The sequence below is a fragment of the Pelodiscus sinensis genome, chromosome 25 (genome assembly GCF_049634645.1).
Source record: "Pelodiscus sinensis isolate JC-2024 chromosome 25, ASM4963464v1, whole genome shotgun sequence".
Taxonomy (NCBI): Eukaryota; Metazoa; Chordata; order Testudines; family Trionychidae; genus Pelodiscus; species Pelodiscus sinensis.
Genome location: NC_134735.1, coordinates 1,400,086 through 1,426,778, shown reverse-complemented (window position 1 = coordinate 1,426,778; position 26,693 = coordinate 1,400,086). Strand labels below are relative to the sequence as shown.

General features: G+C 51.0%; 1 protein-coding gene across 1 annotated transcript in view; it reads right to left on the bottom strand.

The window, feature by feature from the left end:
• MAN1C1 (mannosidase alpha class 1C member 1) overlaps window positions 1-26,693 on the bottom strand; it is a 70,679-nt gene that overhangs the window by 29,649 nt on the left and 14,337 nt on the right. The window contains 1 exon segment of the mRNA XM_075908919.1: window positions 14,658-14,754. Within this exon segment, the coding sequence (XP_075765034.1) occupies window positions 14,658-14,754 (97 nt within the window).

Genomic DNA, 26,693 nt, shown 5'->3' with positions numbered 1-26,693 from the left:
GAAAGCAAGTCTTTGATCAAATAACCAGAAGGACCAAACCAGTTGCTAATGACTTCTCGCCCATCACTAGCGTTGAGTAGAGGGCAGAGTGCTAGTACAGAATGTGTCAATTAAACACAAAAGCTAAACAAATGTAACCAAACAGTTTTCAGACCTTTTCACCAAGAAATGGAAATTCGGAATTAAGACCTAATTAAACTGTCCCTTTACATCCTACTACTTCAGCCGTTAAACTGCTTCTACCATAACATCAATGGAACTGGGACAATATTCTATACACTGCAGAATTTCTGCACTGTCAATGACACTAGAACACAGTCAATGCCTTCACTCAATTTATTTTCTATTATGGTTTTGTCGGTGAACTTAAGAGATATGAGTGTAACTCTGCTCCCTTTGTTTAGTTTACATTACCTTAAGCAGACTACATCAGAGCAATAAAATACCACTGCAGAGAGACCGAGGAGACAAAAACCAGTCTAAGAACTACAAAAGATCCATTTCATTCTTATCAGCACATTCTCCTGAAAATAAAAACATCTATTTGCTTTTGAGCAGCTTCATTCGTCTCCGCTCTCCAAATAAACCATTCCAAATAGACACCACTGCTGGCGTTACACAAGACTTTATATTCAAAATGTTTGTCTCCTCCATATTTTTCCTCTTTGTACTATTTTTTGCGCTTGCATTAAAAGCTAGAACCCTCAAATATTGTATCTCCTACATGCACTAAAAATACAATCAGCTAGATGAACATTTGCAGAGTAGCAGAAGCAGTTATTAATTTTCTTGAAGCTCTGAGACATAGCTAGCAGATTCATCAGAAATCCATCTGCTTCACTGGAGTGTTCACTCAAACCCACCAGCCCAACCAGTGCACTCCTATATCAAGGCAGAGAGATGCACTTCTGAAGTTACAGCCTTCCTGCCCAAAGTGAGGAAGAATAAAAGCCCAGATCATTTCCCGCAAGACAGAGAGAAAACAGGAGGGTCGATAATCTGAGTCTACGAGGCTGGGGAATGCGACGCCCTATTGTACATCTCACCGTACGGAGCTACAGAAAGTTGGCAGGACTTGAGAGAGCTGTTTGCAACCGAGGAGACTCAGCTTCCCCCTGGAATAAGAAGAGTTCTAAAGAGCACTAAGGAGGTCTGCCCAAACATCTGGCTACTAGACCGCTCGATCTGTGTTCCTTTGTCACCAGGAGTTGATCCTCTGAATTCACAGGGAGTGTTAATGAATCACAGTTCTACCTGCACTGCACAGCATGTGTCAGCAACTGTGCTGCACAGCTACTAGGCAAATACAGTAAAGCGCCCCAGGAGCTGTAGCTATTCGGGTGCGAGGGTTAAATTCAGGGATTCCTCCAGCTGCGGTGGTTATTTTAATTGTAAGCCACTCCAACCTCAAGCCCCCAAGGGTTCGGTCAGTGGCAATGAAGTCCCCACAGTCTCTCTGAAGCAGGGCAGCTGGGTGCTAGGGAGGGACAGAACAAGGAAAGTTAGAAAGCTGACAGTGGGGAGGTCGGCGTGGCCAAAGCCGGGTGACAATATCCTTGTTGTGCACTGAAAAGGGGAGGCCATCGACATGGAAGCTAAATGCCCAGCACAGAAGCACCTGCATTACCAGGCAAGGTGGGACCGAGTCCAGGCATGTCTGATCCAAACTGTAACCCTCTGCGGCTCAGCTTCTCCACCCGCGAGGCTCCTCTGCGGAGAGGCGCTGTACCTGGTGTACTGCGTTATTAATTACCCCAGCCTCCTGGAGCCCACGCTCAACTCCTTTCCATTCAAGAGCTTCTGAAGAGAGAAGTTGGCTGGACTGGCCCTGTAGGTCCTACTCCGGCAAGAAGGACCGTGGGCTGCAGGGCGCCCAGTGGGAATTGAAAACAATGACAGAGACTCCTTTGGGAGACACGTTGGTTGTTTCATTTGGGCAACAAGGCCTGGATGTCAGTGAAACTGACGTGATTGTCTCCTGCAACCGGAGGCTCTTTAACAACCAGCGAGGCGTGTGGCTGGAGACGTTGGTTCTTGTCTAGCCTGTGTGAACAACGAGAAGTCCTGTGGCACCTGGTAGACTCTCAGATTTATTGGAGCATGCACTTTTGTGGACAATCAGGTGTAACAGGACTTCTCGTTCTTGCAGATTCAGACTAACATGCTACCCCTCTGATACAGGCTAGGCAAGGGGACAACAGACACAGCTGGAGCAAAAAGCTTCCTGCTTCTCGTCTGTTGGAAGGGACTGTCAGACTGGCTCAGGGCAACAACTCTACACCTTGAATTTCTTCTTCACATGCGACATGGAGAGACTGTGCCACGTGAGGAGAGGGGCCTCAGCAGGCCTATTCCCATGAGCACGCTCACCCCATCCACAACAACCATCCCTGGACTTCACGACACAGCGAGCAGCTAACGAGCAGAGGCTGCTAATTCATCTCTGAATTGAAGCGAGACGTCGCTAAAACAACCAGCAAGACAGTGCCCTGCCAGCTCCCAGGACGTGTGGCAGATGCCTTATGACAGGGAAGGAAAGAAGCAGCTTGTAACGACAGACAATGCTTCTCTGTCGGCGAATGGGCCGGACAATGCACCGTGGCGAGCGGGTCGCGCATTCTGCTCTGGGAGAGGAAAACCACCCATCTACGTGATGCTCGAACGTAGGGGGCCCGAGAACTCAACTCTTGCGACCTGTTTATAAACAACAGAGATGATCTGGTGCTTGGAGCTGAATCCAAAGGGCAGGGGTGAAGCTTCCCTCTCCATTCAAACACAAAAGTGATGCCGTTGTTCCGTGCACCAATGAATGGGGGGAGGGGCAGTGCCTGGAGATGCTAGCTACGGACTCAGGAGTAGGCAAAATAGAGAATGCAGGATTTGTCCAGGCCACCAAGCCACCAGATCTGGCCTGCAGGAGCCTTGGGCAGGTTCCCTGCCTGACCCGCCCCCTGCTAAAAGCGACAGACTGCAGAGGCCATGTGCTTCGCTGAAAGCTGCCAGCCTGGGGCAGGCCTCTGTGTTCTGTCCCTGCCCCCAACACAATCTCACCGCTCCCATTGGCTGGAAATTGGCCAATGGGAGCTGCCTGGGCTGTGTTTGTGGCGCACAGTGTACAAAGTATTCCAGCTACAGTGTTCAGAGACACGTGGGCCCCACAGCCGGCCACTCTGAGCAGAGCGAGGGGCTGTGGCAGGCAGGGAGCTGCCTGAGGGATCTGCTGGCCGGGAGGCACCTACGGTAAGTGCCTCCGAGCCAGAGCCTGCCTCTGGCACCCCAGCGCCTTCTCTGCCCCTGTCCTGCTCCCATCACAGCTCAAACCCTAAACCTCTGCACCCCCGCGCATGCACCCAGACCCTGCACCCAGGTCACCATCCAGACCCTGGCACCCCCACTGCCTCAGGTCACAAACCCCTTCCGGACCCTGCATCCCCAATCCCCTAACCCTGAGCTCCCTTCTGCACCCAGCCTCCCTCCCAGAGGGTGGAACCCCTCCTCCAGGTCAGAATCCTCTCCTGAACCCATACTCTGGACTCCAAGTCCCTATCCGGAGCTCCCAGGCCCTGCACCTCCCCCATCAATATCAAAGAAAAGTGCAGCCCTTGACTACTTACCTAATCCTGGGAGTGGCCCCCCAGCCAAAAGTGCTGCCCACCCCGGCACAGCTGCTGGAAGATGGGTCTCGGCTTCCCCCTAAAACTTGCAAAACTAGAAACAGACTTTGGGCCCCAGTTTGCCAGGTTCCAAATAGCCTCACTGGGAGCCACCAGCCCCAACGAGCTCCTCAGCCATCTGGAGACAGGCTAGAGCGGAAGCGATGGAAGGAACCTCTATTGAAACTGCTCGGACACCCCCGCCCCCCCGCACCTCAAACGCTGCATTAACACAGTGTTACAGCAGGGCTTTGGTACCGGGAAATTCAAAACACCGATTCTCACAGCAACCACAGCTCAGCCAGCCTGGCCTAAGAAACACTTTGTGCTATTATAACGCTAATTTTAATGCCTCCAGGCTAAATTTTGTCCTCAAATACATGACTTCAGCCAAGTCAATGGAAGCCCTTCTACCTTCTTCCCAGGGGAAAACTCAAAGCTTAGTTCCTATAGCCCTGAATTATTTGCTACCACGTGCAAGAAAGCATTGTGTATACGGTGTTTAGAGATTCACAGGTGCAATATGGCCGAGCGTGGCTTCTGTGAATACCATCGCTTGGAATTTAGGGACTTCGGAGTACAAAGTTTCAACCAGAACATTGTACCCGCGCAGTATTTCTTCCAGAAGAAAATACAGTTGCATGTGACTGTGTGTTCAAATAAAAGCACCGTGGCAAAAAATGGAAATATGTTTAGGTATTTTTAACTACAGCTTCATAAATCAGAGCAACCATATACAATGCCCATTGCAACTGGTATGAGCCAGGCATTTATATCATTTTCATCTACATTTTCCTCAATCCATTTATAACTTGAATCCAACATGACTGCTTTTCCATTGGGGAAATCACATACAGCACACATTACTGTGCACTAAAACTTTTGAGAACAAAAGCAACATAAAACATCTGAACAAAAACGCCGCTGACTACTCCAGAAAAGGCTGAATACATTTTCTTTAAAAAACTCCCCACCCCTTTTTCCCCCCCGCTTTTTATCTTTTGGGGAGAGCACACACCAGAAGTTTAATCTCAAAAGAGAATATTTTAAAACATTGTTAGAGTCTTAGATTTCAAGAGCCTGCCACGTGAAGCTAGCTTAGAAATCATTGACAAATCAGATATGAAAGTTAATGTCCTATGGGATGATGTTAAGTAAGTATTAAATGGGACAAGAGAGTTTCGTCTCTTTGATGCCAAAAGAAGGCATGTTTCAGAAAGATGAGAGAACACAGAGAATGAAGGAAGATACCTAGAGAAATGATGCCGAACACAATGCTGGAAAAGAAGCACTTTTACATGGGATCACCCTAGGGTGAATGAAAAATAGGCACCCTTGCACTAATCTAGATGAATATTCCATGAGAATAAAAATTACAAGGCACTTGGGTAGCACCACGATAAAAAGTCAAGCCCTAAGATTAAAAGCTAACAGACCAGTTCTGGATGCTACCTACTTTCTTAGAAGTTCATTAAAAAAAGAAAGACAGACATATAGCGGCTAATTAAAAATAAAGAGAGAAGAAATGGGCTTCCTGTTACATAATTTACATCCCTCCTTCCTTTCTGAGTAGACAAGGGAAAATCAAATGCAGAATTGAAAAGCTGCACTGCCAGACACCATAAAGTATTTCAACATACAATGGGGTCCATGTTTATAAAAATACAAGCAGGGACATAATTCAGCTTCAGGAATCAGACATCACACAAACTATGACCCCCTACACATCCAGGTCATTCCTTCCATGTAAACATCTTTGGGCAGGGACTGTCTCTTTGGTTCTTTGTTTGTACAGAGCACCATGCGTCCCGGTCTGTGACCAGGGCTCCTCGCCATGACAGTAATAAAGTATTAAATAACGATCTCGGTGAATCTGGTGATCTCAGAGTCTGCAAAAGCACGTTCAGGAACATTCAACCGCAGGTTAGGGGCTGTAGAGTGAAATGTACAGGAGATAATGAAACAGAGCGTCCCTGCTGAGAACACATTCGCAGGCCACGTTCGGTGTGTTCGAGTGAGAAGAGCAGCTGGTAGCAGCAGGCTATGGCAGACATAACCGTGTTATGGCTCCGCTATATTCCAAGGACCTCATGCTCAGTATCTGCTCACAAAGGAGTTTCAGGAAAAGGTTTGAGGGTCAGGACATGGGGTCAGTCAGAATATTCACCTGCCTACGTCCCTTCCCCGACTGGGATCACTCGTATTCCTCGCAGACAGCTGGGCAGTGCATGAGGGGACACTCCAGGGCCGGCCCAAATTAAAGGTGTGAAATAACAGCCTAACGTGCTCTCCCCCCTCAAAACACAGCAATTCACCGAATCAGCGCTGCCAAGGCACCGAAGTCACCAACACAACGTGTAAAACACCAGTACCCTGAACACCCCGATCCACTTGTCAGTTCTTTTCGAATTAAACTGACTCTCTACAACCACCCACAGCCCCCACGTCGAGCAATTACTGTACAGCCTGAACGCTGATGCTCACTAATTACAGGCCTGTGGCTTTTGATGATTAATATAGGGTTGTTATGACTTTCCTAAGCTACACTGTATGTGGCTGTGTATGAGAGAGAGAGAGAGAAAGTGCAGCATCTGATTGCACACGGTGCCTGGAAGAGAAGTTTGTCTAAACATTTGAGAGAGAGAAGGAAGTCTACAGATGGGTGATCTCTGCTCTACATTCGCTGTTCAGTTCTGTAAATTCTGCACTGCAATTCAGCCAGCCTTGGGTGTGCCGGCCATCTGGCAGGAGTTAATGTTGCATGTTGATTTCAGTCTTGCTTAAGTGCAAATTTCAATGCAGCCTTAGCCACAGATTTGCTACCATCATCTCCATAACACCGCAAAGGATTAGCCCGCAGTCCAACCACACCCATTGTCAGCCGGCTGCCTTTTAATCAGAGGCTGGATATTGGGGGAAACTGGACAATTAGCATCCAGAACGAGGCACAAACAACATCCATAAAAAACATTTTTTTTTTTTTTTACCATTTTTTAAAATCAGATTCGTGGTTTTAAATAAAAGTCTCCCAGGCGCCAAGAAAGAACCAGCCCAGCATCGGTTAATACTCTTGTCTACAAGGCTGCAGGGCGGCTTCAGCCCTGCTCCTTTCTTGCACGCTAGCGTACGTCCTTGTATTCTGCGAACCTCCCCAAAACTCTCCTTTGTGGTTTAAGTTCTGGGGAGGGGGCACTGGAAGGAGAAGGCCTTTTTCTACAGCCACACAGGAAGGCCAGAAGCCTTTGTCTGCAGCCAGATTGGAAGAGCGGCAGCCATGAGCTGAAACTCACATTTCTCTCCTAATGGCGCCCACTAAGCACCAGACAGAAGACTCAGTTTGTCTGGCAAAACTTATCCAGAGTCGGGGATCTAGAATCCTTATGGCCCCACTTTCCCACCGTTTGCCTGTAGGAGCTGCCTGCGGTATAATGAATTTTGCTAAGTGTCAATCAATCAAGGTGGTGGGGGGGGCTTGGTCACTCAAGCAGCATGTTACTGGTTACCCTTCAGTTCAATAATTGGCTACGGTCTAGCTAAGCAGGACTCAGGTTTTAACTGGGGTCCAAATGGAAGTTGGTTGAGAACCAGCTCCAAGATCAGAGCTGCCCGACTTGAACCCTGGGCCGATGACACCAGGCAGAAAGTGGAGTCCCCCCGATGGACCTGACCCTGCCTGGCCATGACAGACCGGTGACTACCAGGCCACGGGCAGCGCATGCGGATGCCAATGCTGCTTTTCATGCTGAATTTTCAGAAGGAGCGGCCCGAGGCTGGCTATGGCAGCTGGCGCCCCAGGTAGGCGGCGCAATTGGCACCCCCCTGCACGGCTGTCAATGGCCGTGATGTCATCATCGGGCACCTGGGCCAGCGGAGCTCTAGGCAATTGCCTAGTTCGCCTAGGCTCATGGGCCACCTGGTTTTCAGTAAACGTGGCGCGTTGCCTTTGCCGACAAACCTCCCGTGTGCTTCGTATAAGCGTGAGGCCTCGGTTACAGAGGAGCCGTAAGGGGGTGATCTGTTGTACTCTGCTTGGCGACTGGATGCCGCTCTCTAGGCCCAAGCTCTGAAGGGCCACGTGCTCGTCTGCAATGGAAAACCAACAACAAACGGTCCTGCAGCACCTTAGAGACTAACAAAAACGTGGCTGGGATCACGAGCTTTCGCGGGCACAGCCCACTTCATCTGAAGAAGGGGGTCGTGTCCCCGAACGCTCACGATCCCGTTTCCAGTCTGGCCAGTCTTACGAGCTGGTTTTCTGAGCTGGTTTTTCCCTTGAGCAGAATGTGTCAGCAAATTTGAAGAGACTTGCCTGGGTTTTAGCTTCATTAAATTCAAAACTCAGCCCAGGATCCCCGGCTAGTTCATCAAGCGGAGGAAACAAGGGATGATTCATGGTTTTATGCTGAGGTAAAGCGAGTCTGCCTGGCTTTCTACTGTCAAAACCCTGCAGCCAACACTGCACAGCTGCCCCCTTGCAGCGAAAGGGCTGAACTAAAATGCAAGAGCAGGGTCTCAAACGCACACCAACCTCTGGGGTCTGCATCGTGGGCCAAAAATCTTAGCAATCTGGGTTTGGGGAGGTGGGTTTTTCTGAGCCAGAAATTGCAAGCTAAATTCAGGGGCGGGAAGGCCACATGGGTCCAATCCGATGTTTGCACAACTCCCTGTAACAGGATCACGAGGGGTGTGATGCAAAGTTCACGGGAAACAGGTCCGGTCAAAAAGCTGGTGGGGCCCAAGGTGGCATGTTGTGGTTGGCTGCACCGCGTGGCCAGGCAGAGAGCAGCCAGGGCAGCGAGCGAGCAGCTAGGCAGGCAGGCGCCAGGCCCTGAAGGCGCAACCACCTTGCCCTAAGGCCATGCCTGACTGGAGTCACCAGGAGCTGGGACTCCCCCGGCTCTGCAACAGACTCGAGACGGGGTGTGACTAGCTCCCTGCGTGGCCAATCCAAGTCTCGCAGGGTGGCTTTGGGCTCTGGCTTGTGTTTATAGCAGCACATTCATGCTTGGAGTATTTTATGGCCTTTCCACGCATAAGCAGTCACCTAACTCCCATTAACAATTCACGCTGATTGATGCACTGTCCTCACAGGCGCCTCGCGGCTTCGAGAATTCAGCGATAGCAGCAGCCGTGGCACGGATCCCGCTGGGAAGTCTTCAGAGCATCGTGCGCCAAGAGGCCTTTGGCTACCGGAGCAGTCCGGGCTCGCTCCACGCGGCTCACAGCACCAACCAGTCTTGAAGGCGGGCGAGGGCTGTAGTGACCCTGCCCCGCAGGACAACCAAGGCGGCCTGAGCTCACCTGACGCGATGAGCGTTTTACTCCCCGGCCCAAGTGCCGCAGAGCAAGGATTCCAGCGTCTGAAGGAAACACCACGGTTGCCACGGCCTGGAGGGGAAAGGGCTGCACGGATGGGCCTGTCGGAAGGTCACAGCCGAGCCACCTTTCCTCAGGCGCAATCCCCGACAGGCTGGGGGGAGGGGGCACTGAAATGATGATTTATATTAACAAGTACTCCCTGGCTCTGCCGTTTGGAGGGATATCCTGAATCACTGCTGCACACAGACAGGAAGCAGGGCTTTCAGGGGCAGCAGAAAGAGACAGTACAAATACAAAACATCCTTCCTTAAAAACATTCAACTGGAATAAGCTACTTAAAAAAAAGCAGGCTCACAGTGTTCCAGGAAGAGCGGAAACATCTTCATTAGCTCTGCAGAGGTGGAAAAAACGTCTCTCTCCTTAAAAAGCACACGAAGAAAACTGCATAATGTGACAGAGGGAATAATTCTGGATGCAAATTCAGAGAACTATTATTTTTGTTTTAATCACATAAAATGACACTCCAGGGCTTTGCACTTTTGTGATCACAGGGAACATGGCACCAAACAACTCCTCAGGGCGAGCACATGTTTCTTGTCTTGTCGCGAGCACGTCTCTAGTTAAATACATATACACGAATGCCTATTGCTTCGGCTCGGCTGACTGCTCCCTTCCTACCTCCTTGCTAAAAATCACAAACAAAGGACATTCACCAAGAGAAGTTGAAAATGATGCTCCCTCACCCACCTGGTATGTAACATCCCAAGACCACCACAGCTACACAACACTGCAAAACCTCTAATCGCTGCATGTATTGTTAAGTGTGCGGCTCAAGGAGGGAGACTAGATGGACCAAGGGACAGATAATGGAACACAGAGCCTGTAACGTCTGAGTAACCTGTAAGAGTTAGGGGCGTGAAAGTGAACCCACGTGCACGGTTCATGGGTGAACGGTCACACGCAGGCTCCTGGGGAGCCCGCTGCCGCCCTGCGTGTAACGGCTGAACTTTCCAACAGTCCCACGGTTACACACGTTTTAACAGCCCTCATGTGAGTTCAGAAGCTCTAGTTGGTGGTGACCAAAAGTTACTGGCCACAAATGCTGAGGAAGCCCAGTGGGACGGCCTCGGCCAATACAGTCACGTCCGCATAAAAAACACCCACTCCCAAAATTGGCAGGGCTGGGGCACGTCGAAGGCAGGGCTGGAAAGCTGGCCCGGGCACTGACCACGGAGGAGGGATGGAAGCGACTAGTCGACTATCCCATAAGCTTATCGGATTGTCCCTCGACTAGTCGCTTCTCCCCCCACTTGCTGCCCCTATCAGAGGCAGCAAGGGAGGGGGGATGCAGAAGCTGATGCAGGGGGGAAATGTGGCTTAAAAGCCGGTTCCCCCAGCCCCATCTCCACCAGGAGGCAGGGGCAGCAGAGGGGGAGAGGGAATGGGATGAGCTGGGGCTCAGCCGATTCCCAGCTCGCACCCAGTCTCAGACGCTGTGCTGCTTTTAAATGACGCAAGAGCCTGCTGGCTCGTAATACATGTAAAAAGCAGAGGCGCAGTGGGGGGCACCTGGCGCGAGCCGGGAATCAGCGGTCTCGGCTTGCGCTGAGTCACCCCCGGCTGCGCACCAGCCTTTTAAACGCATTCGGAGCTGGCAAGCTCTTAATACACTGACTAGGCAGAGCCAGAGCGGGCTTAGCGCTCGAGGCCAGGAGCTAACGCCGCGCTACAGCTCTCCGGCATATCGACTAATCATCTAGTCGACGGAGAGTCAATGGACTAAATGGAACATCCCTCCCACGGAGCACTCCAGCCTCCACAACCTTCATTTTGGCACCGCTCTAAAGCGCGCCATGAAATGCCACGTCTCTCCTCACTCGCTCGCCCCCCCGGCATGACAGCCCCGTGCAAGCCAGGATTGGAAACAGCCCCATTTCCAGCAGCTGGGGCCGGGAACATCAGCAGAACAAATTGTCAGTGCGGCGCCAGACGCTCCCGGCCAAGGAACGAGCTGAGGGCAGGCAGGCGGCCGCTCGTCGTCCAGGAACCACGGATCCCGGGGCTGTAGCCCCGCTGAACGCTGCCGCCAAACAGCTGAGCACGCAGCACTACCAGGCCGCCTGCGCTTCCGTTTAGACCGAGCTGCTGCCAGAGCCTCGCCTGCCACTGCTGCGACCTGCCTGTGTCCTCGACGTGACAGTGTCACGGAGATTCACATCAGAGGGGCCCGCACAAGAGACCTTTAGGTGCTAAATGCAATTGCCAGTTCGAGAAGAGAGCTGGTTGGACGTGGCGATTCCTGCCCGAAGACTGGGACATTCAAATGCTGTTAGATCCTGAAAAGCGGCTCCAGAACAGCATCATGAGGGGCCGTATTTATTACACACATCAAGAGAGTCGTCTAGCTGCCAGCACCGCACACACCATGGAACAGCTAAACCCCAACTCCTTAACTTATCACTGTAATAAAGATTCAGCAATTAAAACGTAAGTGATAATTGATGGGTGAGCTAAAGCGGTCTCCAGCTTGTTTTCCATACCATATAACTCTGAAAGACGAAGCAAAGCTTAAAAATATTTTGTCCAAAAACTAAGCAGCTATGACAGAGCGAGCGAGCAGACACGATAACTAGCATTAAACAACAGAATTATCGCAGCGACGGTCTCCAACGCCCTGCGAGCGAGCAACTCTGCCTTCCTCTAGCACCTTTATTGCGAGGGTCTCAACGTACAAGCATCGATTGGTTCCGGCTCTTAGCGCCAAACAGAAAGGCTGGGAAATTGAAACACAGGGGTTGGACAGTTCGGTCACGCAGATCTAAGCGACACTTGGAACCGAACACGCCCCTGCCCCACACCTACATGCACTTGCCCAGCCACCGACACAGGCGACTTCCCACCCGCCCTGGGCGTGCCCCGGAGTCGCTCGGCGCTCGCGGCTCTCAGGACGGAGACTCATGAAAATTCCGAAGTTCTAAAAGCCCCCGTGTGCGGGAAACGCGGCACCAGCTGGGGTTTATTTCCTCCCTGCGCCCGGCTGTGGGAGTCGGCGATTCGACGGCCTCGCTCCCAGGGATCCTGCCCAGCGCGCCTAAGAGCAGGGCGGCCTCAGGGGGCGGAAAAATACTTCATTTGGAAACACGTAGCTGCTGAAATTTGTGCCGGTTACATGTTTACCCGTGGGGTGGGGGGGAGGGGGCTCTGCCCCCCCTCTTCCCTGCTGCCTCTGTAGCACCAGCTCCCGCATAACCCCCTGCCCCACTGCAGCAGCGTAGGGGGCATGCAGCTCCACAGGAGCCAGACACGTGGGGAGCCGGCTCCCGCCTGTCCCCCAGCACTGCTGCCTCTATCAGATGCAGCGGTGCGGGGGAGGCAGCCGTGCTCACAAGAAGCCTGCTTAAAAGCCGGCTCCTCATGAACACCAGCTCCTGCCCGCTCCCCTCCCCCGTGCTGCTGCTTCTGCATCACCACCCAGGCTTATTGGTGAACCGTGTAAATGTGCGCACTGACATCCCTGGTGTTCTCCACCGAGTTCTTCCTCCCTCCCTCCCGCAAGGGCGCCTGGGAGACCAGGATGTACGGGAGACGTGGCGAAGACACTGGAGAGCAATCAAGAGTCTTTACCATTGGCCCATGGCTATTTCTGGCTAGCTCTAGAGACCCTCAGTTATTGTAGCGAGGGTATCACTTCCTCACACGAGCCGTCCATAGGACACTGGAAGTCCTGGCACAAGCCGATGACATGAGAAGGGTGTGGCACATTAGTACAATTTGCCACGTCTGACCAGGCCACATTGGGACCCCGTCTCCGTGTCTGTGCCACGCACACTTCAGACAAGATGCTCCCCCAGCCAAACCTGGCCTCTGTGTAATTCTGGGTGGCAGGAAGGGGGCTCTCTCCCCGCAGCCCACGCCTGAAGGGGGTCGCAAACGGCAGACAACACGAGCCGAGACCCTGTCACAGCCCTGGCCGGCCTCGTACACAGAGCTGCAGGAGGAGGGGGGGGGGGAAGTAAAGGAAATAAATCCGGAGGCAGCAGAGCCTCGTGTCCGCTCCCTGCTGGCTGTGGAGATGGGCAGGCCGGCGCAAACCGGTCAGTGCGCCAGCGTCAGCCACCGGCATCGGCAGGTGAATGCTCACTATGTATTTCTATTTTGACTTGCAGAAACGTATTTGCTGAAAAAGCAGATCCCCCGCTTGGCTGGCAGTTCGGCTGCAAGTGAGCATCGTGTACCGACCAGGGAGAAGATCTACCACCCTTCCAGGACCTGAACAGGTTTCTGTCACACAAACATTTTCTAAAATAGCCCTAAAAGGTGTCCTTCCGCCCACACAGAAGCAAGCAGCTGCAGTAAAGTCTCAGCTGAATTTTGACACCTCCTGGCAGGAGAGTACCAGGGCTGCCTACAGTACATCTGTGGTTTGGAATCAAAATACATTATGAGAAAAGCCAGTATTCCCCCGTTTCCACCTGCATTTCAATAGGGCAGGGATGCGCGGCGCGAGGCTGCTTGCTGGTTTATTGCTTTACTAAGCAGCGTTGGGAGGGGGTGGGGGAAGCACATTAAACAGTATGAAAGGCTCCATGTAGCATCTCTTCAGCGACTGCCTGAAAACCCTTCTGCTCCAGAGAGCGTGTTCCCTGAGAGCCCTCCCAGACATCTCGAGCAAGCTAAGAGCCACCCGCTATAGCAGGACAAACACGCACCCAGCCTTTCCATAGCTTCTCTGGTTTACAGCTGCATTCCATAAGGAATTCCCACAAATTCACTGGGACGGGGACGTTACCAAACGCCAAGCGAGCGATGCAGCGAGGGCAAATGCTGAGCAAACTGGCAGGAGGGTTTGGGGATTGCAGGAGAGCGGCGAGTGAGCTCAGCGCCTCTGAAGACGGGATCGGGGGACAGCAGCGACGGGAGCCATGAACAGTGCGGGCAGGCACAGTGCAGGCCTTCCCAAGTGGCACTGTCGGTTCAGCTCCGGCTCCCCCAAGAAACCTAAAGAACTTAACTCCTCTCCGTGCAGTAACCTTCCCGTGCCCTCCTGGCGCAAGCACGACCTCCGCTTCACATGGAGAAGCGGGCACAGAAAAGCAAAGCGCTGGATCTGAGACGCCAGGAGGACTCGATGGCAGCACTGGAAGTAGGTCTGACGCCCAGCCCTGCCTCTCCTTTAGCATCATCGGCTCCTGCACTCTCGGGATGCCTGCAGAGGCCTGTCACGCCGGCTTAGCCCTGACAATGAAGTTACCCCCCTCCCCCACTCAGCAAGAGAAGTTGCACGAGCCAGTAAACACACAGCGCAAAGAGTCCTGAATATCGATTCCCTTAGTCTATTTCAGGAGTCCGCATCCCCACTCAGCAGTGGAGCAGCAAAAGAGAAGCCAGTTGGGTCAGATCCTGACGTAACAAGTGGAGACAAACGGAAAGTTTCCAGGTGGCGATTAACTCCGCGTTTAGTGCGGGAACTGGCCCGGTTGGGAACTGCTCTGCGTCTGTGCTGGACAGAGTGATCCTGGCTGGGATTTTCCAAGGAGCTGAAGGGAATTTGCTGCCTAGCTCAGTGGCAGATTAGACACCAGGTCAATGGGGCTCCAGTGAACTGGGGCCCTCCCATGCCCCAGTATGTTTCTTCCCCGCACCAAGAGCAAAGGAGGAGAAAGGGGAACGTGCAGCACAACTCACCGAACATGTTACCGATGTGGCCATTCTTCGTCAGCGGCCGCAGCTCGTTTTTCCCGAACGCGAATTGTTTGTAGTTATCCCAAGCAAACTTCATCATCTGGAACAAGAGATGGGGGAGGGGGTCGTTAGCGAAAACATTCAAGTGAACTACATTGCAGATTTCACGCAGTGCTTGACCTCCACCAGTGCAGAGTCCTGCATCTTCTGGCGACTCCCGAATCATCAACAAAGTGCACCGAGGACACAGGACTCCTGCCTGAGAGCGGCATTCCGCCCCACGCCTGCGTGACACCAGGGCACATCACGCTTGGCAGGATGGACCCATCGGTTCCGGGGTGCAGTCTGCGACTGATAACACAGTCAGTGCCCGAGTGGAACCTCAATAGCCAATACCTGGCTGTCAAGCCAATCGAGAATTTTGGGAATATTAAATTATTTGAATTATTGTTTCAGCCAAAGACTTCCAAGATTTCATGAAGGTAATTCCATCGGGGTAAAACAGAAACACTAAGCCCGATGGGTCCAAACTCGATCCCCTAGAAACGTTACCTTTTTAGTTTCTAGTGTCCTAAGGAAACGCTCAATGAGCCACCCACCTGGTACTCTAGTGTGACAATCCCACCTGAGCATTGGCCAGACGCTGGCGTATAAACAGCACTGACAAGGAAGCAAGACGGGGTGTATCATGCCCCCCAGAATAGCGTCGTGAGAAATAAAATCAGCTGCTTTTCGCTAACACAAACATGACTCCCATTTCGACGTTCCCTAACGCCCAAGCTGAGCCTCCGCTTTCGCTCCGGGCGATCCCCGTGCTGTGCAAGAGGATGGAATGCAAGGCCCAGTGCAACCTCTCCAGGCAGCTGCAGGGAAGCCCGGCCCCAGCAGGAGCAGGAAATCAGAGACCCCTTCCAGGAACACAATTCAATACCCCAGAGCTGTCTGTGGCGGGAAGAGCCTCCTCAGGTCACTGAACGCATCTTCCTGGGAGGAGTCGAGGGCACCGGGCTTGGGACGAGTCCAACATGGACATGTTGCTTCCGACCACTTCCCCTTTGGGCTGTTGCTGGCAGGGGACAGAAACCGACAAGACTCCTCTCTTCAAAGGGAAAGGCCCTTCGTCAGTTTCTAAGCAGTCCCTTAAACAAGGCCTCCTTTTAGCTACATCCATGCACTTCCAGGCAGACTGGTCTCACCCTAAGTCCTCCTTTAACTCCAGCCTTGGGATTCACTCGCATGCTGGATTGGAAGGTGGTTTAGGAGGATCAACAGTAATATATCTCTCTCCCCCCCCCCCCCCAAGAAGATACAACTCTTCTTGCTAGAGTGAAAGGTTTAGACACTGTAGATGAATTGTGGAGAAGGAGAGATTAAACAGTGTAACAGCGGCCTGTCCATCCGTCTGTCCAGATTAGGGATTCTTGGGTATTTATTGTCTGGCTCCATAAAATGGGAATTCTTCTAGCTGTTTTGATTTCCTTTCTGTCCTTCCCTCTCCAGCTGTACATTTTTCAGATGCAATGTAACAAGCATCTAGCAGTATCTGCCTTAATTAGCACATGCACAAAAAGCCACATCGCCCCCCCCCCCCTTTTTAAAAAAGCATCCAGCTTCCAAAGTAAAGTTTTGCAGGGCTGGTCATATGGCTGAGGATAAACATTTGCAGAACTGACTGATAACAGATTCCAGCCCCACCAGAAGGAGGAATTTTGGATGAATAAGTAAAGTCACTCTGGCTTCATAAATTCTGTGTGGGATGAATTAGTCACTAGAGCTCATTGATTCTGGGAAGCGAAGACTTAACGACCAACAGAGCAACAACCTCCTGTAAAAGGCACTTGAGTCTGCATCAATCATATGACTCAGGGTTTTCGTTTTTTCTAGGTCGATGCTGTTTTCCAGCGACAGTCTTATCTTTAACAGGGTGTGTTCATTGTTTTACTATTTTTATAGTAGCGCTTTTGGGAAAAGCTGAATGATGCTAAGCAAAGCTGCAAAGGATCTTTACCCTCTCCTAATAAATGCATGAATCTGTACTCTGGAAGAGGGGATGTTCTGCCAGACATTTTACAAGGGGCTCTACAAAAGACATTTTCCTGTAGCTAGATCCACACATCAGACAGGCTGGAGCTTGTGAAACCCTTTGTTCCCCCCTTGTAAAGCTTAACCCAGGAGGAAGGTAACACCCCCTTGGCAAACACATGCAAGTTCCACTTGGCTGGAACAATTCTGCTTTACTGCTGAGCAATCAGCCTAGTACTCACCGTTATGACCCACAATGTGCACAACTGAGATTGGGATGAAAAATCAGAGAGGCCGAGGGGGTCCCCTCCCCTGGATTTTTAAAAAATACCTGCTACTAAGTCTCCAAAAGGCAAAACATTTGTTCTTCAAAGTATATTGGAGTCCCAGAATCTTTCCTCACTGGTGCAGATGGATTAACAGTGTCCAGAGACACGATTCCACCAGCAGAGAAAAAGAAGTTCACCAAACTGAAGGAGGCGCGTTTGGGGTGCCACCACTGGACATTTCACACTAGCTGTATTCCTGTACCCTCTGGCATTTGTCTCCAGTGTCTGCTCACTTCTTTAACATGCCACCCCGAAAGGCTGTTTATGGAGACAGCGTCCCCCCTCCCCCGCCCAGCTAGGTTCCTTCTTTTCTCCTTCAAAATGGTTGAACGGGCAAATGAAGTTAAATTTGTCATGCGGTTCTGCAGAGCCTCGGTGTAAAGTGATTTCCTGCTGGCTGCAAAGCCTGAAACTTTCGTGTGCTGTTCTGTTCTGGACTGATAATCAGACAGAGGCGGGACCAGATTCGCCATGCTGCCTAGAGATGCTGACAGGCTGCTGTCATCTCCTTTGCGGGAGGAAAATTTCACTTGCTGTTTTAAAACTGGCCCATTTCTGTGATAAGACCCATGCTGTGGCGTTCATCTGCTCCTGAATCAGGAGCGCCTCTCTCAGCACCGGCCCAGGAGTACTAATTGGGAAAGTTTAACAGCAACAAACATCTCTGCACAGTTCTACCAACCCAGCCCCTCCCGTGAGGGATTAATTGCACATCAGAATGCGGGAGGGCCAGGAGAACACAGTCCTACCTCTCCAGGTCCCCTCCTGGCCTACGATTTTCAAGTCTGATTTCTGGTGTCAGTGTTAAAAGGGGACGCTTTGTCACGCCAGATCAAGCTTTAAAACAAAGAGGAATGTTATGCAAAGTGCTCCTTCCTCTAGAGGGTGTATTTACCGCTGTGCCGCACACCACCTGACAGACAATTATCGCTCTCACCCTCAAGTACAACCACCCAGCCTCGCCGCTGATTCACAGCGCAGATTTCAAGTTACAATTAAACTTGTCAGATTGTCTTTCCTGCCCGAGCTGCACCGTCCACCTCACTTCCCAGAAAGAGACCCAGCCTCACAATGAAGTGCATTCCATTTTCAATGTAAATGCATCATTTCAATATATCGTAGAGAGTTTGTACATCTATCCAGGAGTCCATCCGGCAGGCCGTTTATTCAAGAACTTCTCCTAAAAGGGAAGAGCTGGGACCACCACATTTACTAGGCAGCTTCCTCTTATTGTAACTTAAAGCAAGGCCAGGTTTGGTGGTGCCAGGAATGGGACTGTCTTCCATCCCATGCAAAGGGAGGGGACTGATCAGAGACCGCTCTACTGCAGAGTGACCACAGGGGGACGGCTGCACTAGGAAGAGAGGGGCTGGGGAAGTATCCCTGTGCCCTAAACCCTTCCCTTGGCCCTTGCTGGACCGGGGAGTGGGGGGGAATGGGAGGCGACGTGTTCAGACGACGCAGGGTGTAAAGAGCCGTTTTTACTGCGCTGGGCCACCTCCTTCGACTCTGGCCCTTTAAACCCTGCGGTGCATCCAACATTCACACCGACAAGCCCCACACGCCTCGTGCTGCTGAAGCCCAGTGAAGACACCGGGGCTGCACCTACAGTTCCCACGCTGCCGCCGAATCCCCCCCCCCCCCCATTGCTTTCCATTTGCTTGGCCACGCTGGACTCGGGCACATTTGTTTCTATGAACATCAACGCACTTTGTGCAAGTTTATTTAGTGAACCAAACCCAGCGGCGGCGCAAGCGCCTTCCCGGTGGAGGAACCAAGACGGACCAGACAGAAAACTGGGGAGCACCCACCCTTGCCCCCCGCAGCCCAATGTCCTCTGTGGCATGGGTGGGCAAAAGGGCCTCCACGGGCTGGATCTGGCCTGTGGAGGCCCTGCCGCACCCTCGCCCCAGGCCAATTAGGGCCAGAGGGAGCATGTGAAGTTTCCCCTGCCCTGCAAGGAGCACACGGTGCTTAGAAGTGCCACATGCTCCTGGCAGGGTGGGAGGAGGCTTCGCATGTTCCCCCGCCCTCAGGCCCTGATTGGTCTGGGGGGGAGGGGCATGGGCGTCTAGTGGGAACCTTGGGGAGGGGGGCAAAGGGGTTCCTCCACCCCCAGGCCAATCATTGTCTGTAGGTGGGGAAGCCCGGAAGCATCCTGGCCCCACCCCTTCCGTTTGAGGCCCCGCCCCTTCTGGAGCGGCCTAGGGCCGCACACATTTTTGAAGTGGCCCCCAGCCAAAAAAAAAAAAAAAAAAAGAAGATTTCCCATCCCTGCCCCGTGGCCACGCCAGCAGCCAGAAGTCGGAGCCAGGCAGCTCTCAGAACTGCTAAGAGCTCCTGGGTGGAAGGACCCAGCTCCGGGGCTGGGGGAGCCCATGGGGAGCAGCAACTGCTTGGGATGGGACCCAAGAGTCCGGGCTGCTGTGTGGAGCCCCCAACCATCCACCTGCCCTTGTGGCACGGCCCAGTGACTTCTCCTGGGCACCCCAGCCCCCTGCCCAGGCTTACTCCTCCGGTGGCCGCAGGGGGAAGAGTGCTGCGGCCAACTTCTGGGTGGCTCTAGCCCCCGTAACCTCCCCAGCACCACCCTGATCAATAAAGATCTATTAAAGCAAGGAGCAGGGCCGGCCTTACCATGAGGAAACTGAGGCAGCCGCCTCGGGTGCCAGACTGGGGGGGGGGGGGGGAAGCACTAGGACCCAGAGTGTAGAAAATTGTGTCTGCTGCTGGTACATACACATTCTCTCCCCTCTAGATGCACGGCACACCAGTTACATCTGCTGTTCAGGCGTCAAGGGAAGTGTTACTCAAAACTTTTGAACAAGGCGTTTTAAGTTGCTAGTTCTCCTTTATTGGGGCAGGTAGCAGAGCAGTCCCAAGAGAGTAGAACAGGAAGGAGGCAGAATTGAGACCTTCCAAAGTTTTGGCCCAAGCGAGGGGGCATGGGGGCGTCATTTGAGCTCCCCGCCTCAGGTGCCAAAATGTTGCCGGTCCTGGCAAGGAGCTATGGGCTCAGGTTGCAGTGGGGGAGGTCTAGGTTGGACATCAGGAAAAACTATTTCCCTAGGAGGGTGGGGAAGCGCTGGGCTGGGTTCCCGAGGGAGGGGGTGGAATCTCCATCCCTAAAGGTGTTTAAGTCTCAGCGTGACAAAGTCCTGGCTGGCTTGATTGAGTTTTCTTGGTCCTGCCTTGGGCAGGGGGCTGGACTGAGGTCTCTTCCAGCTCTAGGATTCTAAAAATCCCGCCACACCAAGCTTCCATAGGTCCCTGGCTACAGCAGCGCTTTGGTGGCTCCAGTCCAGGACTCTGTTCCACCTTGGACAAGAGAACTGGGCAAGCCCTGTCCAAGTGCTAGGGAGCTCGACTTTCAGCAACGAGGACAGCAGGCACCTTCCACTGAGCACAGCGGCGTGGCTGGCATGCAGTGGCGTGGCGGGCTTTGGGCTGCCAATGGGACCGCGGCAGGAAGCAATCTGCCCTTTGCGTGAGCTAGGTAGGTCACTGACGCACCAAAGGAGAAACCTCAGGGCACAGGAGGCCGAGATCAAAACAGCCCAAGAAATATTCCACCCTGGCAATGGACATGCACAACACCTCCGCTGTGATTGAACAGAATCGGCATTTAACACAACACACTGGGTTAAATCTACTTGTAAAACCAGAGAGGATCAGCAAGAAATCAAACTCACATTTGCCTCCTGTCAGCCCAGTTTGGTTTTAAAATGCAGAGCATTTCCAAGCAGCTATTTGATTAGTTTTATCCATCTAGGCTAGGGTAATTAGTAAATGCCTAAGAGATGAAATTTAAATATGCCAACCAATCAGTCCATTTCAAGAGCTTCCTATGAACATTATACAAAGCAATTATCTTTACAAGATAACCACTTTCATGGCTCTTTTGCTTAAAAAAGAAAATCCTTACCCATCGGCTCCCTATAAAATATTTAAACTCTCACACTATCTAAAAGAGTCCAAGTTAGAGGATTTCAGCAGATTTGGGGTTTTTCCCTCTTTTTTGTTGCTTGTTTTTTAAATTAACAATCTTCCCACTGTTACTCAAACGGGCAAGTTTTCTCCTCTGTCTTTTTGCTGAAGATCAGTTGCAGTCAGATAAGATCTGACCTTTTCAGCTTCTAACCTGGTAGATCGGATCAGACACGATCTGACTTTTTCTGCCGCCAACCTTTTAGGACAGTGAAATTAGCGCCGGTTCTGATTTCTTACCTGCAGTCCATTGCTGTGTATTTTCCCACCCTGAAAAACAATTCCCAGCCAAAGCTATGGAGGAAGAGGCAGTAAAAGGAGGGTGCGAGGGCTTATCGCACTTCCTGCTCTCTCTTGCTTACTCGACTTGAAATCATTCCTGATTTCCACCAAAGGGAGCTGCAACCCATGTAAAACTGGTGCAAGGTCAGTACCGGGCCCTGAATTATATTTTTGAAACACTTAAATCCACACACAAACCCTGCTGAAGAGCAGAATGAGGGACTCGAACTAAAAAGCTTTGCCACAGAGCGATCATCACGCCGGGGCCCTTTCAAGCCCACGCGTTTGGAAAGAGCCTGGGGAGTCACTCTACGTAATATTTGTATTGCTAAATGTCATGGCGCTTGGCTGGCAGGTTTCATTTAAACACTCTAACCACGGGCCTTTACTTCGTGGTGACAAAAGCCTGCAACTCGCAGAAGAGACCCTGCTGCAGCACACGAGAATGTTACTAGGCAACATGCAGCAATGGACCGCAACCCTGATAATCCATCCTAAAGCAATTACAAGTTATAATTAAAGATTACTGTAAATCCAACAGATCCCAACGGGAACTTGAGCAATTCAGAGAGACCCTGACTCACCTGTCTGTTCTAAAGCAGCCATGTTATCTTCTAACCATGAATCAATGGCGAGAAGAATGGTGGAGTTTTCAGTTAATAGGTCTGCAAGCACCTGACAACCACAATGTGTGTCATTTCCTCGTCATTAGCTTTATCTTTTCTTATTTAACTAACGTAACAGAAACTGCCTTCATCCTTACCACCACTACCGAGGAGGTGAGTTCCAGGGATTAGAAATGGGAATGGAAGTTTGGGAAACTTTGCGGACAGTGTAGTCCATGGAAAAAAAAAAATCAGCTTTCTACTAACTCTAGCTCCTCTGGGCCTCAATGTGCCTATCTGAAAACTAAACAATGATTGTTTCACAGGAGTGCTGAGGAATAGTAAATAAAAACTAACTACTACTATGAAACTGAATGTGAATGGCATGCTGCATATGCAAATATAAGTAACAAAGGGATTAATTCAACCTTCAACAAAGAATCATCATCTCGAAAGCTGATATCTACCCTATAGCTGGGATGGAATGAACGGAGATCAATGCACTGGCAGGCGATTTAGCTGGTCTAGCGAAGACTCACCAAATCGACCGGAGAGCACTCTCTGGTCAACACGGGTACTAGAGTGTCTCCCATTGCCACTGCAAGTAGGTGACTTAAGGTACATCAACTCCAGCTCTGTTACTCCCCTTGCTGGAGTGCCACATCTTATTGTAATGTAGATGTAGCCAAAGCTTTTAGAAAGGAGGAAAACATCAGGCAGGGGTGGAAAGTGACGTTCCCAACACTGCTCAAGCAGTCTGTGGCAGAGTCAAGACTTAACTCAGATGCAGCTGGTCCCCACTGCATGCAGACAGGTGCTTAGCATGTGGGGTCCGCGATTGGCCATGCATGGAGTATTATGCTATCAAGAAAGCAATACACCCTCTGTCAAATAGTTTGTCTACCCCAAGGTAACCCCTGGGATTACAGCCTGTGTTCACATCTATTAAGAGAAGGCAGTGCCATTGCGATCATCTGCCCAGCCTTCTGCATAACATAAGCCCTGGAATTTCACCCAAATTCCTGCATCAAGACCAGTCAGGGGTGTTTCTTTCAGAAAGACACCCAATGTCAGACAAAGCCTCAAGTACTTTACAGACACTTCTGCACTGAGCCAGCAGACCCATCCTCAGTCCTGTGTAAAAATCACGCAGCCATGCCCGGAACCGTGAGCCATTCCCATGCACCTGAGCGCTCGGAAATGGGGTGTGAAACTGGACTTGAAAATCTGCCAAATCGGCGGCCGAAGTGTAAATACCCCAGCAGATAACATCGACTAAAGTTACAGTAGCTACTTACTCGAATTTGTTTGCTACATGTACCTGTGCTATCTACAAAGTAAATACAATATGATCATGTCAAACTGGCGGTGGAGAGCTTTTGCCTAGGACTTTTGGTTCAGTCTTCAGGGTACATTGTACACTTATACAAGAGATGTTTTCCCCACCAATTTCATTCTACTGAATAGGAAATACGAACAAAGCAAAGACTGCGAATAAACCTGAGTCATCTACAGCTGGAATTCGTTAGAGTGAACTCTGCTGAAGCACAAGACGGCCCTGCGGGGGTGAGACCATGGGCTGGCAAGAGGTTAACAGCCAGTTAATTACAGCACAGGCACAACTCGCTCCTCAGCCGGAGGAGCAGGACTGGGAGGCAGCAAGCGAGAACTGAAAGGACATGTGGCCCTTGTAACAGGGAAGAGCATTTGCTCTGAAGGGAGGAACCAGACGCACTTCCGAGAACATGCACCCAGACAGATGCAGTCTGAGGGGCCAATGCCTGAGGCTGGATGTGGGGAGAAGGTTACAGAGCAACCAACCCGAAAACTGAAGACGAAGCCCAGAGCCAGCTGGGAGCCCTTGAGACAGCGGGTGTGTCTAGACTTCAGGCTTTTGTCGACAAAACTATCCCTGCGTCTACACTGCCGCTGAGTTGTTGACAGAACTCAGCAGTTGTGTCGATGGCTGTAAACCTCATTCTACAAGGAATAACACCTTTTGTCGACAGTTCTGTTGACAAGGCGTTATTGCATCTACACGGTCCTTTGCGTCTACACTCTCACGTGGACAAAGCAGCTTGCTTTGTCGACAGAACCGGCTGTAGTCTAGATGATCTTTGTCGACAGAAGCTGTCAACAAAACTTCTGTCAACAAAAGCCTGTAGTCTAGACATACCCAGTGGTGAGAGTTTCTGTTGCTGACAGACACTGGATTTGGGTGCTCCTCCTTGGGCAGTGGAGTGGTGCAGAAAGACAAGCAGCCAGCAGGGGGTGCTAGTCCCCAGTGCCAGGGCGCTCTGGTGGGATCAGCTCATCATAATGTACGTTCAAGGAAGGTCTTGAGTCCGGGCTCACACGTCAGATAAGCCACTTCAGCCACAACTCCCCCATCGTGAACGAGCTCAGGGGCCTCTACTGGACTGTCAGAAACGACCAGCTGTGTCCTACGTCCCAACCGGCTCATGAAGGGTCTCCTTTCATTGGCAGCAGGGCCTTGCACTTCTGTGCAGAAAGATCCCAATTCTACCCCTCCTGCAGCTGTGACATTCGGAGCGGCTGATGTACACAATAAAGCGACAGCTGGGAAGCCCCAGGCAGCTGTGGATTTGCACTTTGCAGTATCTTTCATCTGAGGACCTCAAAGCACTTTACAAACCATTAAACTGAGTTTCACCACCACATCCCTGCTGCCACGGAGACAGGCAAATACCTGCAAGTCCAAAGCGGAGGGGTAACAATGCCCAGCACTTCTCTGAAAAGGAGTCTGCAGAGTCCAAGCCCTTCCACATTCATGAGACAAAGGCAAGTGTTATTCCCATTTCACAAGCAGAGGCATGTACCGTGTGTTACCCAGTGCCCCGTACAAGCCAGTGACAGAGCCTGGAAGAGAACCCAGGAGTCTTCCTGACTTTCCGTCCCCTGCCAGGGAAGCTGAAAAGGAAGAGAACACATCTCAAAACACAATTAAACTAACTCCTAATTAGATGCAGAGCACAACTGAGTTGAACTATATCAAAAGAAAAAAAAATCTTTAGATGGGGCATTAAGTCCCACTGGCTCCAGCTGCATCTAAATTAAGAAACATCTCGCCAACAGCGGCTGATTTTGCAGTTAATGATTCTTAATGAAACAGTAGGTTGCAAACGGGTGACGAGTTTTTTGAGAATGAATCTGAGTCCAGGGCAAACTATAGAGCGCTCTAATACTTGGAGGGGAAGAGCTACAAACAAGCGGCCCCCCGACTCACTGTAATGAAGCGTATAGCGAATTCTATCAGAAGTCAACGTATTTACATTCTCGGGCTTTGCAGAACAGCAAACAGAAGAAGAAAACCTGTTTGTTCCAAGCTTCAGTAAGTGATCAGAGACTCTCAGAACACTAGGACTGGAAGGGACCTCAAGCATCCATCAAATCCAGTCCCCTGCCCTCACGGAAGACCAAGCACCAAAACATCCCTGACAGGCGTCTGTCCAACCTGCTCTTCAATATCTCCAGTTATGGAGACTCCACAACCCCCGGAGGTAACTTATTCCAGTGTCTCACCACCCTGACAGGTAGGAAGTTTTTCCTAATGTCCAACCTCAACCTCCCTTGCTGCAGTTTAAGCCCCTTGCTTCTTGTTCTATCCTCAGACACCAAGGAGAACAATTCCCCCTCCCCCCATTTGATACCCTTTTAGATACCTGAGAACCACTATCACGTCCCCTCTCAGTCTTCTCTTTTCCAAACTAAACAAGCCCAATTCCTTCAGCCCCCCTTCATAGCTCGTGTTTTCTAGACCTTTCATCATTTGCGTTGCTTGGTCATACATAGCAGATTCCAGTGCATGACCAAGACTGTTTCAGCACAAAAGAAGCAGGACTAAAAGCAACGGTCCTTAGCTCATTATCTCTTGCGACTGCTCACGTACCTGCTGTCATAAGCTTTAGAGAACTTTCACAAGAGACTTTACACGCTGTCACTCCGTACAGGCCTGAAGGAAGGGATCCTATTAGAAATCAGCCCTCCGGTTTTTCGCAGACTGTTGCACAAATAGTAATGCTGCATGCTGCAAAAAGTTAGGGACAGCTGCTAAGATCAGACTTAACTGCGGCTTCTGTGATGCAGCTGATGCTGAGGATTTCTTGCCCAACAACATGCAGAATATGAACGGCCGGGGAGAGGGAGAAGGCAAGAGATGCTAAGGAGAGGAAAAATTGTTGTGCAGATTCCGGCATAAGAATTAAAAACCACTGTGGTGATAATTAGTGTCTTCGATTATCATTACGGAAAGGTTGAATGTATTAACCCTTCCGGCAACATCGACGCTGCAAAGTCCTTCTAAAAGAACCTTGAGTTTGCTGGGAAGTCCTTAGAAAAACCTTCTGTTACTTGCAGAATGCGGCCTTCCCCTGCCACACACGACACTAATTTAACACAGAATATGAACTCTACATGCTGGATTCTCAGAGAAGGGCCACTCAGATGCATATAGAACATTAGCAAAATGCAATGGGGGGGGGGGTAAACTGGCCTTTGGGTTGTAAATACGCAGCTATAACTTCTGGTAAAATGGTTAAAGAGGCGGTAGTGCTGGTGTCCATGCGCATGCATGGCTCTGTGCACACGGAAATGGATATGCAAAGGCAGCAAAAGCCCAACGGATCAGATATTGGAAAGTAAGAAACGTAGCAAGGAGCTGCTCCAAAGAGTGCTCTAATTCACCACCCAGGTGCTTTCAAGAATCCTTACATCAGCTGGAGTTTATAAATAAAATGAATAAAAAAAAAAAAAACAATCCCCCCCCCCCACTTGCAGAACATTTCACAGCATTA